At 29.2% G+C, this 16,220-nt stretch overlaps 1 protein-coding gene across 1 annotated transcript in view; it reads right to left on the bottom strand.

Moving 5' to 3' along the window:
• Positions 1-533: 533 nt before the first annotated feature.
• LOC107449990 (uncharacterized) overlaps positions 534-16,220 on the bottom strand; it is a 41,970-nt gene continuing 26,283 nt past the window's right edge. Inside the window, exons 5-9 of the mRNA XM_016065686.5 lie at positions 12,501-12,678; positions 11,659-11,806; positions 10,535-10,599; positions 10,002-10,138; positions 534-1,110 (exon numbers count right to left, since the gene is read on the bottom strand). Coding sequence (XP_015921172.2) covers positions 1,030-1,110; positions 10,002-10,138; positions 10,535-10,599; positions 11,659-11,806; positions 12,501-12,678 — 609 coding nt within the window. The 3' untranslated portion in view covers positions 534-1,029. The remainder of the gene's footprint in view (positions 1,111-10,001; positions 10,139-10,534; positions 10,600-11,658; positions 11,807-12,500; positions 12,679-16,220) is intronic.

The following is a 16,220-nucleotide window of genomic DNA, read 5'->3' as shown; positions in this document are numbered from 1 at the left end:
TCAAGTCCCTTCTAATCTTTAAAAAAAAAAAATCTTTTTCTCCGAAAAACAAATTAGTAATAATCTTTTTTTTCTTTTTTACACATTTGTGATCGTTTCTGAAATCCTATGTACCCATAAAAACATTTCTATCTGCTCATTCTGAATTAAGGATAGTTTACATTTATATTGCTTTAAGGAGCACACTTAAAAAGTCAGGACAAGAGCAGTTAAGGAAAAACTAACTTCAGTCAGAGGAATAAACTAAGAATAATAATAAAGCTAAATGTTTGAAGGGGGAAAAACACACCAATAAACAGGCTTTATTTGATTTATTATGTTTTCATTAATGAATTATTTCTATTCCATTCTTTGTCTTGTAATATTTCTTTTTAAATAGGACTGATTTTCCCTTTTAATTTGAAGCCCGTTTTTTAATATCAATATCTGCACTGCCAATCTTTCATATCAAGTGAAAAGAGAGAGAAAGAGGATGTCTTTATGAATGAAAGCAAAAGTTCAACTTATTGTCGACTTACTTTTTATTTTTAAAAAAAAAAAAAAACAATAATTAGTGAAATTCATTTTTCATCATACATACTAAATATTCTTTAGTTAATTAAATGTCATTTAACTACAAATAAAATCTTATTGCGTAAAAATAAATTATCATTTTTTTAAAAAATTTCCTTATTTTTTAAAAAAGTATTTTTGTTTACCAGATTGACATATTATCCTGAAAAGTCAACTTTCTGCATTTGCTGGGAAATTCCCGATCATTTTGGAAATGGGACTTTCTACTGCAGTTGGTACTTGCACTAAACCTTATTTCAATAAAGAAATATGTTGATTCAAGAGAAGTTTGATTAATAAAAAGGGAACAAAATACTATAGCAGTTCTAAACTTATGAATGAAATAGATTAAAAAAAAAAGAAAAAAGGCTGTTTCAAAGTTCTTTCTTTACTGACACATTGAGAATGTCCACTGTGATTTAATTAACAATATATTGAACACATAAGTGAATGGTGTGTGTGACATTAGAAAGAAGGTCAGTGTGGATCCCAATGATTGTTGTTGCCCACCCACTCAGCGAGACCTCGCTCCACTAATTCCTTGTTGATAAAAGTACTCTGAAAAGAAAGAAATAGAATACATCATACACAACATAATTTTTAAATGAAATACAGTTTAAGTGCTTCCATTAAATTTCAGAAATAAATTTCATTGACATTTCCAGGCTATATAACAGCGGTTTCCAACTGACGGGAAAAAAGAAGAAAAAAAAGAGAAAAAAGAAGAAGAAAAAAAAAGATTCGCTAAATAAATATGCGTCATTTTTTTCCACTTCTACAGAAATCACGTTTTTAAGATACATAGACCTTATGTAATGAAAAATATATATATATATAGCAGTGGTTTCCAACTGGCTGCCGGGGGCCGCAGCCGGCCCGCGAAATCTTTTTCTGTGGCCCGCGAACTAAAATATATCATTAGTCGTAATTTTTTTGCGGACAATTTTTGTAAAAAATCTATATGGGTTTTAAATATTTTTCTCGTCAATAGAAACCTAATTTCTTTGCTTTTGTGAAATTTAACATACCAACGGTGCAAAAAAATTTATTTCTCAGGTTTTGCATCAGAGAAAAAATTTATTCAAATACAAAAAATAATCGTTTATGTTGCTCTTTTTTATTTCATTTTTTTGTATTTTGTGAATATAATTCAACATGTGTGTATCAGAAATTTTCTCGAATAAATTCTCCGATTTAACTTCTTGAAACCATTCATTTCGGACGAAAATATTTACGCACACATTTGTAAATTTTAAATGTAAATATCCAAGGAGACTGGTGGTTGTAGCAGAGGTCTCTGGTGGTTGTAGCAGACAAACCTCAATTTTCTCATTTAACACTTTGTTTGGTACTATGTAAGTTTTACTATCAACCTTTTTAAAGTTTTATATCTTAATAATTAGACGTCTGTTGCACATTAAATGTTTAATACATAGGTGCACATTAAGTTATTGTAGCCCAATTTGTAGTTATTGTAGCCCAAATTTTTATTATTTATTAAATATTTAAAAAATATTATTCGTAACAATTAAGTATTTTAAAAAATCTACTTCTTACTTTAATTTGTAATTCAATACTTTTGTTTTGTACAACTTGGTAAAAATCTGACAGTTATATTTAATGAACTAGTAATAATATAAATTTACTCAAAAATAATTTAAATAAAAATTACTCAAAAATAGTTAAATAAAATTAAATAAAATTTAAATAAAATTTAAATAAAGTTGTGTGTTTACAGAGCAGCACTTCATCAGGGGACACACTGTCTGCAAACACACAGGAGCCTTTCTGTTGTTAGTGGCAGAGCCAAAACTAACAGTGCCCCGAGTCCCCTAATGAAAATACAAGCATAAAAATAATAATAATTACCACATTAAATAAATATTTACCAAAACAACATTCATATAAATTTGCAATATAATCACGTATACTGAAACAAAAATACTAAACACTTAGAAGACATCAAATGCACCGCCCCCAAAGCACATATAAAACAATTACAGTTAGTAAAAATGAAAAAGAAATTCCTTATATATTCCAAATCAGCTCAAAAAATAATGTGCTGACACCTAGATAAAAATAGACAAACCAAAGAGCTAAAGAATCCAAGTGCTGCCATCTGTCTAAAAAACCTCAACAGAATATTTTGAAAAAGAAAACATGATCCCAATAAATTTAAATCCAAAAATTAAAGGATAAAAACCAAATATTTCACCGTCTAGGCCTGCTTAGACGGGCTTCAATATCGGCCAAGTTAATATGATTTGTTTAAAATTTCCTTTATCAAAACATCAAAATTATTAAAGTTGAAAGGAAATCTATTTTTCTTTAAACTGTTTTTTAATACCTCAATAGCGGTCAAAAAATCAATACGGTTATTACAAATGAAATTGAATCTCAATATTTGACCAAATCAGGGATGAGATTAGCCAAAAGGCAAAAAAGCTGAATTTCCACGATAATAAATTTTACGTAAGCGCAACCCTTTAATAATAAATTCCAGACAGTTTAAGGTAATAAATAATGTGTTGACATACAATTGTGTACTAATCTATTATTATATAAATGATTACATTGATACTTAACATTTCGTGAAAATAAAAATTACCAATTGAAAAAAATAAAGCTGGAAATTATATTTTTCCTCAGTTCACATAGGAGACAATTATTACTTGAAAAACTACCTGGTTTAGCAAATTAAAACTACTGAGAATATACATTAATATTTCATTTCTTTTAATAAATACTGTTATGTGATTTATAGCAAATATATCAGTAATATTACTTTTTAAATTATATTGGAAAAAAAAACTTTAACAATGGACCGAATCATTATGTTCATATTATAGTCTAATCTAACTAGAGCCCTCTGAAACATATCAATAACAGTGAAGTGGAAATATATAGTAACTCCTTTATTCCTTAACATACAAAAATTGCTATTTTAGTTTGAAAAATTACATGACAATCAGCAACTGTTTAGATAATTGTTTTTTATTTGATAAGAATTTTGCATTTTATAGCATAAATAACAGCAATTATAAATAAAATTTTGATGATGACTCTTTTGAATTGACTCTTTTTCCAAAAAAAAAATTAAATTAAATCCCTTTTTAAGAGATTGCTTTTGTTTGCTATATCTTTTATGGTTGCTGTATTTAGTCGTTAGTCCATCTTCAAACATCTTGTGACAAATCCTATTTTTTCTTCTTTGCAAGCACAGAATGTAAGTTTTGAATATATTCCCTTCCAGTTTCTCTGATGTTGTAACACTTACATATACTAATAATCGTAGTTAGAAAAACAGTCAATTTATAGTAACTAATTTTAAAAAAATTACTTCTTACAAGAATCGCGATAGTTGATCTTAAAATTGCGTGAATATGAATAACAATTATGGATTTTGAAATCACATGAATATGAAACTAGATATACGATTATGAAAATGAGAAAATACAAACTGGGATATAGAATTTTTAAAACGCGTAAATACAAATCACGATTCATAGTTTTTAGATAGCGTAAATACGAATCATGATGCGTAATTTTTAGATTGCATAATTAAGAATTATGATGCATAATTTTTAGAGTGCGTGAATGGTTTGATATTATAAACCGCATGAGCAAATCAAGACATTGAATTTTAAACTTGCGTGAATACGAATCGCTACATAGGTTTTTAAAAAGGCGTAAATACGAATCACAATATCGGATTTTTAAATCTCGTAAATACGAATCGCAACACGCAAATATGAAAAGCTATGTTTGATATTAAAATCGTGTGAATAAGAATCGAGATATTAGCAGATTCCAGGCTTGGGACCCCTAAAAGGCTTGTCAGAAGCAGCGTCGTTTGAACTAGGAAAAATCGGATTTATCTGGAGGGCGGGTAAAAAATTCGGAAAATCTTATCTGTTGCGTGTAAAAGGGGAGAAAATAGCTAAAAAAAGTAAAAATGTAGTTTGAATTTTCTGTTTCTCTTTGAAAATCGGTGAATCAGAAAAAGCGGAATACTTATAGAAAAAAGTGAAATTTTTAAAAAATCTGAATTTTTGATTTTAAAAAAAAAAGCTGAAATTCAAGATATAAAAGTGAAAAAAGCGGAAATCCGCTAAAAAGCGGAAAAATCTCATCCCTGCCAAATACAATATTCTTGAAAATTTTATAATAAAGGTTGGAATAAAAATGCGTAAGGTTAATAACATTAAAATTGAAATCCTTCCTTTTATCATAAACCCCTATGCGATTATTGTTATCAGAAATATTTATATCAAGATCTAAAAAATAAGCACTAGAGTCTTGTGAATTGGTTTTAATTAAACTCAGTTCTTCAGGATAAATATTATTAATCAAATCAAAATCACTACAATCGAAGATGATTAAATCATCAATAAACCTAAAACCTTTTAAAAAATTATTCTGCAAAAATTTTTGTTCATAAAAGTGAAGGAAAATATTAGCGAATGCACTTGAATAACTATTACCCATAGAAATACCCTTAATTTGCCTGTAAAAACTAATACCGTTAAAAAGATAATTCTCAAAAATGTTGACATTGCATAAATTAATCCAGTCTTCCTTGTCAATACCTTCATCAATCAAATAATGTTCAAAAATTTCAATACAAATATTTTTTAAATTATTGTGAGGAATACTGGTAAAAAGATTTTCAAAATCACAGGTAAGAATTGTATTAACTCGATTTTTGTTTAAATATTTAATAACTTCTTGATTTTTATTAATGATGAAATGTTTATCATTAGAAATAATTTTGCTTAAAATAATGTTTAAGTATTTGAAAAATCGTTTACCAAAAACAGAATTATAACACCCTGTGCAGCAAGTAACAAATCTAAATTTAACAGGTGTTTTATGAAATTTAATGGTTGGAAATAAGTATGGGAAATTAAAACTATTTGGTTTTAATCCAGTTTTTTTATAAAAAGCCAAAATTCTATTTTCAATTTCCTTCTTAGAGTTGTTAATCTTAAGGAAAATATCATTATTATCATATTCAAAACCAATAATATTTCTAAAGAATTTTTTGCACATAAAGCCAAAATTATTTGAAGCTTTATCAACCACACAAATAATAAATTTCCTTTTCAATACTTCTATAGATTTAGCAATATTAGAATTCAGATAAAAACCTTGGTATTTTGTGTTGTTATTTAAAAAATTCAATTTAAATTATATAAAATTTTATATTTCCATTCGAAAAATCCTTCTATGGGCCAGTTATATTTCCTTGAGCACTTTGCAATGAAGCAGTCCAAATCTTTACTAATTGAGGAAATGATAAAAGGCAAATTATAATTTCTTCTTGGTCTAAATTTTGTACCAAGTCCCATAAGCAATCTTAGATTTTTATCAGTAACAAGGTCAAGGTTACCCGTTACAATGTGTCCGTGATCTTTATCAACAAAATCTTTATAATGCAATTGTTCACACAAACAGATATCCTCAAGTTCCAATAAATTTTGACAGAAAAAATTGTAATTGCAAATAATATTCTTCAACGTCTTGCTATATTTGAAACAAATTGAAACACTAGTCTTGTCCTTAATAGGAAAAATGTTATTAAAACCATTAACAACCATTGGTAATGAACCTTTTTCGAAAACCTTATCAAGAAAATTAACAACACAATATTCCTTATTAGATCCTGAAACATTAAAAGTATCAAAGTTGTTGATATTAAGTTTAAATTTAATAAGATCTGAAACAATAAATTTTAAATGAGAATTTGAAAATTTGACAAGTTTCATTTGAGATTTAATAAACCATTTTAACACTGAATTCCTAATACTGAAGATGAAGCTTTTAATCTTTTTTATGTTAGCATCACTAACATCCAAAGAACACAAATTTCTGAAAAGGACCATATTAAATTTATCTCTATGAGATTTGTCCTTATGCTTACCCCTACTACCTCTTAAACTTTTGACAAACCTGTCGTTAAAAATATTCAGCTTTTTGTAAATGCAAACAGAATTTAAATCATGGCTGCCTTCTCCATTAAGTTTACTATTAAGTCCGTAAGGGTTTAAAGTTTTTAATTTGCAAATATAAATATTTTCATGATCCAATCTCAGATTCAAATCTTCAATATGTTTAAGAATAAGTATATTAATGTCTTTAAAAGAATGTTTTTGGAAGTGAATAATTTCGATATCAGAATTATTATTTTTCTGAAAGTTTTTAATAACTGAACGATGACTATTTATCCTTTTGTTAAGTTCAGTGCTTGTCTGTCCAATATATTTTAAAGAGCAGGTATTACATTCAATGAGATAGATAATATTTTTTTGTTTGCAAAAAATTAATTTACTGGAATCAGAAATTTGATCTAAATGTGCGGCGGGACAAGTAAGACAGTTTTTATTCTTACATCTTTTAAATTTTTTTAATTTTTCAATATGTTTATTAAAACAAAACATTTGATCAGGTAACTTATTAACCACAGTAGACCCCTGACCAAGTCTATCTGCAGGACCCCTTGTTAACCCACGCGACGGGTCATGTGGTATAAAATAATCAGTAATTTTGCTAACCATATTAAAAATTGGAAACCTGAAAAGAAATAAATATTATTAGACATGATAAATAAACCATTATGGGACCAGGGCCAGAAACTCCTAAAAAATATTAATAAACAAAAAAATATATAATAGAAAATATTAAAAATTACTCAAAAAATCAATTTCCAAACAAGATTGCGCTAATGCAGCAAATCAAAATATGAAAATAGTACATCTAAACGTAAATTCAAATTCTTAAGTGAAATTAATTAAACAGAAGGTAAAAATGAAAACAACCTTAAATACATTAATTCAAATTGGAATAGCGCTCAAGGCAGCTAAAACCAAATTCAAATCATATAAACTAGTAATAATATAAATTTACTCAAAAATAATTTAAATAAAAATTATTTAATGTTCCTTCAAACATAAAAGAGTCATACATGAAATTTTGATAAAGTTGCGGCCCGCCATCTGATTTGTGTTTTTAATTGTGGCCCCCGGCCTCATGTAAGTTGGAAACCCCTGCTATATAATAACAAAACTCCAGACATGCTTTTGCTATACAAAACAATAGTGGACAGAATTAACTTTCACAAGGAAACTAAATATACCTGCCAACAATTCTTTCTTTGAAAACACACCCCACAGTTACCAAGAGCTGTGCTTTCTCTGGAACTGAGGCCAGATGTATACATTTTTCCTTACTTAAGAGTTCTAGCAATTTCATAGTACCCAATGCATATTTAAGGGACCTGCTGTATTGTAACAGCATTGACTGTTAACCAAATTGCTGCAGAATGAATAATCTCAGCAATAAAATACAGTGCACTCCCGATTATCCGGGTTAATCACCGGGACAGGTCGCACGGACAATCGAAAAATACGGATAATCCGAAAACTCCTTTTATTAAAGAAAAATTCAATATCAGTAAAAAAAATATTAAAGTTACTGACATTTGCATGCATACATCAAACTAGGAATTTTCCTTATTAAAAAATGTGTAATGCGTCTTCGCCATATACACATATTTTACGAACAGCAGTAATGTCACTGTAATCAAATCCTCCCATATAATCTAATAAAGTTTCCACAGAGCAGCAGAATGAGAAATTGTATTTCCCTCATTTACTACATCTTCTGCATCAGTTACTATCATCACTATTTGATTTAACAACATAACGATGTCTTCATCAGTCAAATACTGGAAGCCAGGCTCACATGCATCACTTTGAAACCAATCTTCTAAATTTTCTTCATCAAGAATTTCAAAACCTTCGATTTCTTTTGCTAGTTCGAGAATACAGTTATCATATTTTTCTTGAACATCTGAAGAGGATTGTTCATCAAGCGGTATGATCTTTCTCCAAGATCGTGATAACGTAGACGATTTTACCTTTGACCATGCTGCTGATATTCCATATACTGCAATCCAATAACGAATATTGCTTCCAAAAATTTGGGAGTGTTATAACTTCATGAATCAAATTTTTTTAAACCTTGAAAATGCTTCGATTTATATTTTTTGTGTGACTCCGGAATGAGCACGGATAATCCGCAAACCGGATAAACCGCACACGGGTAATCGAGAGTGTACTGTACATTTATAATGATTTAAGATGAAATATGAACGAAGATAATAGGATCGTTCTTTTTCCCTTCATGAACAAATAACTTAACAGTTAATTAAATTTTTTGAGCTGATAATTTTTTTTTTTTTAATGTTTCTTCCAGGGTCCTACTGCATTGTAACAACATTGTCTGTTAGCCAAATTGCTGTAGATCAAATATTCTCAGCAGTAAAATACATTTACAATAATTAAAGATCAAATATGAATGAAGATTTAATTTGGTAGGATTCCTTCTTTTTTTTCTTAATGAACAAATAACTCAACTGTTAATAAAATTAAATTTTTATTTTCTGTGTGAGCTGATAACTGTTATTATTTTAATGTGTCGTTTTATAATAAAAATTTCAAATTAGATTCAGAAATACAAATGCATGCACAAATAGTTTAGCAAAAATGTTGGAGCTATAAATTTGGGAGTGGATCTGGTACATCAAAAATGCTTTTGCTCTAGATCCTTGGCCCTACATCTCCATTATTATTAATTTTTTACATAATGGAATTATGAACATTACTTTATTTTATGCTTTTTAAAATTTTTCTTCATTGTTAAAATAAATCGTGTAATGTTCACAACACAGTTGAACCTCACTAATACGAAACCACTCAATGTGAAATATCGCTTTACATGAAACCCATGTTTGGTCCTGTGAGTCAGCAATCAATTATTGTTGTATTTAACATGTTTAATATAAAACTGATTATCGCTTAACATGAAAGGAAACTGGACACAGCACAGATAATAAGAATGTGAAGGGGGAAACCTTTCATGTTTCACCTCCATTGGTAATTTAAAATTAAACAAAAAGTAAGTTCCTATGGTAAACCATGAACATTATACATCTCATGTAAGTGAAAGCAGGGTTGCGACTCAAATCTAGAAAGAAAAAAAAATCTCTATGTTTTTCCCGTACATATTATACACAATATATTAAGAGGAAACACAATTACTGTGTGAGCTATATTAAGTTTATATTAGTTTTAATTACTATGGGGAACTTATGGGAAGAAAAGGAATAGCTGAACATACTTAAATAATGCTACAGTAAATGAAATGGTTTAGTATAGCTGAAATATCCTTTAATATCCAGCTTTGAGTAATCAGCATTTTTTAAAAGATGAAAGAAAATAATAAACGAAATTCTCAGTATTTACCCAGTTCGTAAAAAAATAAATAAATAAATAAAAAACTCAAAATTGCCTGCATTATTCAGGTGTTCCCTATTAAGTGGCAACCCTGTGAAAGAGAATTTGTCAGGATTCAAGGATTGTTACAATGAAGAAGGAAATAAAACTTACAGACACGCCTTGTACTCTGTATAAATAAACACAAGGAATGCCATCGTCAGCATATTCAACAAGCAGAGCCTGAAGTATCTGTCCTTGAGCTAGTTCTTCAAACACGGAAGTTGCTTCAGAAGACCAAGTATCACCACCTGTACATATACACACATTAAATATCTTCAGACAATCTTTTAACATAGATATCTTTGGGTAGAGTTTCATCGACAGTATAAAAAATATATAAGTAAAAATAAAATCTCGTGCGTCAATATCTACTCTTCTTATATTGTCAAAAAGAAAATTTTAATATTACTGGTTTCTAAAACGAGTATATAGCTTTTCAAGGAAATAGTTTCGAACCAGATAATTAAAATTAGTATAACTCTCCATTAGTATAAGCACAATACTATTTAGTCCCAATATAAGTATTTCTAAAACAATGATAAAAACCTACTAGGAATAAAACTTTTTAAAATACACAAAATAATGAATAAACCATTATTCTCATCACATGAATACACAGGCTTTTAAAAAAAAATCTAACTTACCAAGAGGTCTGACTTGTGCCAAATAACATTCAGATGCTTGGAAGGGTAAACTCATGAAGTCACTTCTGCAATATACAATCAAATATTACAATCATATATAAAACAAACAATATCTATATATCCGATCATAAAATTGTATATTTATAAAATTATTTGGAATCTTTTCCAGTGCCATGAGTAGTACTTATAGACTTGTGTAAAAATACAAAAATTGCAACTGGCAGGGTCTTATTGCTAGAACTAAAGGTTACTAGTTAACTAAAGGTGAAAAGATTATAATAGTAACACATTTTCTGATAAGTCATTAAGTCTGCATTTTTACCTTTATATAAAGAGAGGGATATGTGGGGAGAGTAGAAATAAATAATGCCAACCCTCTTCTATCTGAAGGTACCTCAAGATTGTATCGAGTTAGCATGTCTTATATACTAATGAATTGGTATTTGAAAATTGTAGTGATAGTTACGCCACCATACTCCCCACCAGAATTTTGTCAGTAATAGAATTTGATGAACGAATACAACTAGTTGCCGCATTTGGAAAGGCTGAGAGAGCCGTGTTAAGTTCACCGGATTTTGAACGCTTGTGGTGAGAGCTGTATTAAGTTAACGATTGTGTGTTGTTTCTCCTGTGTCGCTATTAGCAGTCTTATGTGAGCAGGATCCTGCTGTGTGTAAATGAGACTGAGAGGCAACAGCACGAGGAGGGGAATGACACAGTCGCAAATAGCAAATCAACTGCTTAATGTGTGCCATCCATCACATTCGCGGGTCACCAATGTGGGGTTAGGCTACTGACAATGTCTATCATGATCTACCTCAAGATTGAATTGAGTCAGCATATCTTATATACTAGCGAATTATTGATGTTTAATAATTGTAGGTTACGCCACAGATACATTAAGTATTAATTTGGTAAATTAAGAATGAAAAACATAAGTATATCTTTCAGCAGAAAACTGCAACATGAATAAATATACTATAATATAAGATTTTTTCTTTTATGTGTTTATAGAAAAATAAAAAATTTTGAAAATAACGAATGATTTAGATACTATATGTGCATTTAAGAAAGTAAAAAAAAAGTTTAAAGGTCTTTTCATTAATGTTACTAAATGAAATTACCTGATCTGACGTAAAGACGAAATAGGGACTTGGGAAAAACCACCATAATCTACAAACTTGATTCCACAATCAGATGAATTATCACATATGTAAACAACTTGAGCTCTGTACCATCCTCGATAGACTGGAGCAGCACATATTACGCCAGCTGAAACAAAAACGTGCATTGAATGTTTACTTTTATTAATAAAATTGTACACATAATATGCTGATTTTTTTTGTGATTAGCCTTTTCAATAATAATGTATGTAAATAAGAAGGTATACAAAACATTTTTCATAAAGTCAAAACTACTCTCAGTCTGCATCATAAACAGCAACAAATGTGTATCAAGCACCTATTCCTATTTTTTATTATTATTATTCTGGGTTCTCATGTTTTAATGCCCATATTAGAAACTACACTTTTCTTTTCTCTTTTGCCGAACACACTATAAGAGCTGGTATTCCCTTTTACTGAACTATATGTACATTAAGACAGACACTTTCGCGTACGCCAAACATATCAACTTTCTGAGACTGTGCTGATGTAAAATATCCTTAGTGATAGACCGATCATGGGGTTAGAGTCCTCTTGCCATCAGACTTACTATTTCGCATGATTTTCCTCTCCATATAACACAAAAGCGGGTTAGTTCCATCAAGAAGTCCTCCACAAAGTCAGATTTCTCCCAATACTTGATCCAGGAGTTCCCATGTCTTCTTGATATGGTTTGAAATTACAAGGCTACACAGTTGAACATCAGTATTTGTAAACCCAAAATTGGGTCGTCTGTTCAACAACAGTTATAACATAAAATCAGTCCATGGCAGAAAAAGGTTGTAATTAGTGTAAAAATTTACCTTCAATGGGCTGAGGCAGGAGAGGAGTATCCATTTGAGAATATAGATTTATCATACATTGGTCCAGAGTGCTAAGAGAAGGATAGGTCGGATGAGTGGGCTGTTGGAGGAAGAAGTGTCCAGCAGATACCAGACTAGACAATATAACATCACAGGAAGCACCTTCGGGTAGATGAAGCTGTAAAAAGCAAACACACTCATTACTCACAAGGTGATTTAGAAACACAATTATTTTCAGATACAGACAATAATGTGAAAGAGTGCGTGTGAAAGGTAATATTCTCCAATAAAATAGAACCCACAATTGTATCCTCTCCATGCGCAAAAACTTCATACTTTATAATCATCATTATTCTGTAAATATTTAAATAAAAACAGATTTTAATGGCTTTTACTTTCTAACTTATCAACTGTCTAACTTACCAGCATTATCAACAGTTTTACATTAAAATGTTGACATTTTTACTCCCGCAGCACACCTCAAAATAAGAATATTTTTTAAGAGTCTGTATGAAACGAAATGATAAGGGTGCATTACGTAGCCTGATAAACTGCAAGATGAAATTAAGAACCAGAAATGAAAAATGAGATCTTAAATAAAGGTTTAGGAATCAAGAACTTTTTTTTCAGGGGGGCAACTAAAATCAGGTTTTGAATTTCCCTGATTTTTTTTTCCATGTAAAAATCTTAAAATTTCAGTTTTTTTATAATTTTTTTTTATTTATTTATTTTCTATTTTAATAAAGTGTAGAGTGGGTGCGAGAAAAATTTCTAAATTATAAAGTATTTTATTTAAAATGTTATTTACATAAAATGTAATTTATTTAAAAAATTTTTATTTAAAATGTTATTCTTTTAATATGTCATCTTGAAAAAAAAAATTACACTGCATTTATTTAAACAGCGTAGCAAGATTTTATTTTTAATTTTTTAATATTTTGGTACAACATTAATTATTAAAAAATTAAGACAGATGTGAAGAAAAAAATATAGGTTAAGCTTATAGAATACATCGTTTTTATTGAATAAAAAATGCTTTAATGTGTTAAATAGTTTTTTCAAAATGTGTACTAAAGAGCAAATACAAAATGATCTAAAACCTTTTACTTTTTAATATACTTAGATTAAGTAAAAGAAAACAATCCCAGAGGATTATAAATCAATAAATTTCTACATTTACAATGGCTCTCAAAAATTTTTGTACTCTTATGACTTTTATTGAAATACACTAGGTAAAAATTACTATTCATTAATTAAAATTAATATTTCAGAATGGGTATTTAATTATAAGACGTGTAATCGATTCTTAGCAAAACTACATGAAGAATATTTTAAAAACAAAGCAAAACTTCATTTTTAAGAAATCAATAATCAAAAAGTAACAAAAATTTTACCTCACAAAAGTCATCGTATACTTAAATATTTTCGGATTTCAGAACTAAAATTATTGCCTATTTCTTTAATTTTTTTTATTTAATAACTTTTCTTTCAATTATTTACTAAAATAATTGTAATTTAGTATCAAACTTAAGATAGCAAAATTACACATACAAAAAAACATACCCTTGCATAGAGTTTACTGTAGGCATCATAAAAATTTCAACATGTATTTTTGATATTCTAAATACGAAAAATATTATGGAAGAAGAAAACATTGTTAATATATTCTCACATATCTGAGCAGAGAAGGAGATAGACGAAGAGATATGTCTGAAATATGTCAATGGCATATTTCAGTATTGTGACCGCAAATACTCAGGTGTGCAATTCGAATTTCATACACAGAATAGGGTTTGTAAAAATAGAATAATATAGAGCACTCAAATTAATATTACTAGAAATTAACAATTATCTTTGAAATTAAGCTTTTTCACTTCTGATTGGAAACTTGTACAAAGAAATGAATCACAAAAATAAACACTGCAGCTGTATGTGGACTGTTGCTTGCAGCTTTTAAATCCTACATTCAGACTATTTATTGTTTTTGAAAAACAAATTGAACAAGCTGAGTTATTTAAATTTCTTAGGCATTTTTTGCAGTGGGAAAAAGAGAACAAGAGCACAAGAGGTTGGAATTAAACATTTCAAGGAAAGGTAAATGAATGATTATTTATTGCTAGTAAAAAAAAAAATGGGGATCATTTGTTATAAATATTGAATATCAAAATCAAAAATTTATGTTATGGGAAGAAATAAGCATATTATAAATTTTAAGCCGAAAGATTTACTTACTTGAAAAACTTCCTACAAACAGAATAAAAAACTATGAATGAAATAAATATTTGAGCTCACACAAAATCATGATCTTTTTAAACTTAATTGCAAACATAAGCTTGCCCAAACACTTTCCAGGGATGAGATTGGCCAAAAGGCAAAAAAGCTGAATTTTTATGCGAGTAAACCGTGATTTATAGCAAAAAAATCAGTAACATATTCTCATCCAGTTTCGCTGATGTTGTAATGCCTACATATCGCAATAATCGTCAATAGAAAAACTGCCCCATTTATAGGAACTAAATCCAACAAAAAAAAAATTTCTTTTCACAAGAATCGCGATCTTGGATTTTAAAATCGTGTGAAAATAAATCACGATACTGAAATCACGTGAATGAAACTCGATATTGGATTTCAAAAATGTGAAAATACAAATCATGATGCGTAATTTTCAGATCGCATAGAAATGAATTATGATGCATAATTTCTAAATGGCGTGAATATGAATCCAAAGGCTAATTTTCAAATCACATGTAAATACGAAAATAGATCTTGAATATTACAACCGCAAAAACGAATCACGACATTGGATAAACTCGCCGTGAATTTCAATCGTTACATAGAATTTTAAAAATGTCTCAATACAAATCGCGATATTGAATTTTTAAATCTCGTGAATAAGAAATGCAATGAACGATATTGAAATCGAGTGAATAAGAATCTCAATGCGCAACTTTTAAATCAGGTAAATACGAAAATCGATGTTTGATATTAAAATACGAGCTCTCTAGCGGAAGGGAAAAAATTAAGAAAATCTTATTTTCTGCTCGTAAAAGTTAAAATAAGTAGATATGTAGAAGGGTTAGCAGCTACGTAGTTTGAATCTTCAATTTATCTTTCGATATATTATATCTATATATCAAATCGGAAATAAATATAATTATTTTATTTCAACAACTTAATTTTCAGAAAAGGCGAAATATTTATACAAAAAACTTAAACTTTCAGAAAATCGGAGTTTTTAACAATAAGGCTGAAATTCAAGAGACAAAAGTGAAAAAGGCGGAAATCCCCTAAAAAGCGGAAAAATCTCATCCCTGACTTCCAGAAGACTGGGTCACTACTGCTATAAATGTCTTCACAATTCAAATAGAGAAAGAAAAAAAAGGACAAGTTTTTTTCCAAACTATTTTTGAGAACAGAGCATTTGCCTCTCAAAGATGTGACTCAGATTCGAATCCCATCAATGGTTGATTGATACAAATTTTGCTCCCGGCTAATGTTGATCACAGTGCTGACGTAAAATATCCCCAGTGGTAATAAATCATGGGTCCGAATCCCCTAACCGTGGGAGATTTTTGTGGTTTTCTTTCATGTTCAATGCTAGTTCCTTCGAAAAGTCCTCCATGAAGGCTAGTTAGTCCAGTCCCACTGCTTAATTCACGATTTCTCTCGTTTTATGGGTTGGGCTCAAAATTACAAGGCTATGGAGTTGACAATTAAAGT

This window comes from Parasteatoda tepidariorum, chromosome 4, assembly GCF_982258835.1.
Source record: "Parasteatoda tepidariorum strain Cologne lab strain chromosome 4, Ptep-v5.0, whole genome shotgun sequence".
NCBI lineage: Eukaryota > Metazoa > Arthropoda > Arachnida > Araneae > Theridiidae > Parasteatoda > Parasteatoda tepidariorum.
This window is presented reverse-complemented; position numbering and strand designations above follow the sequence as displayed.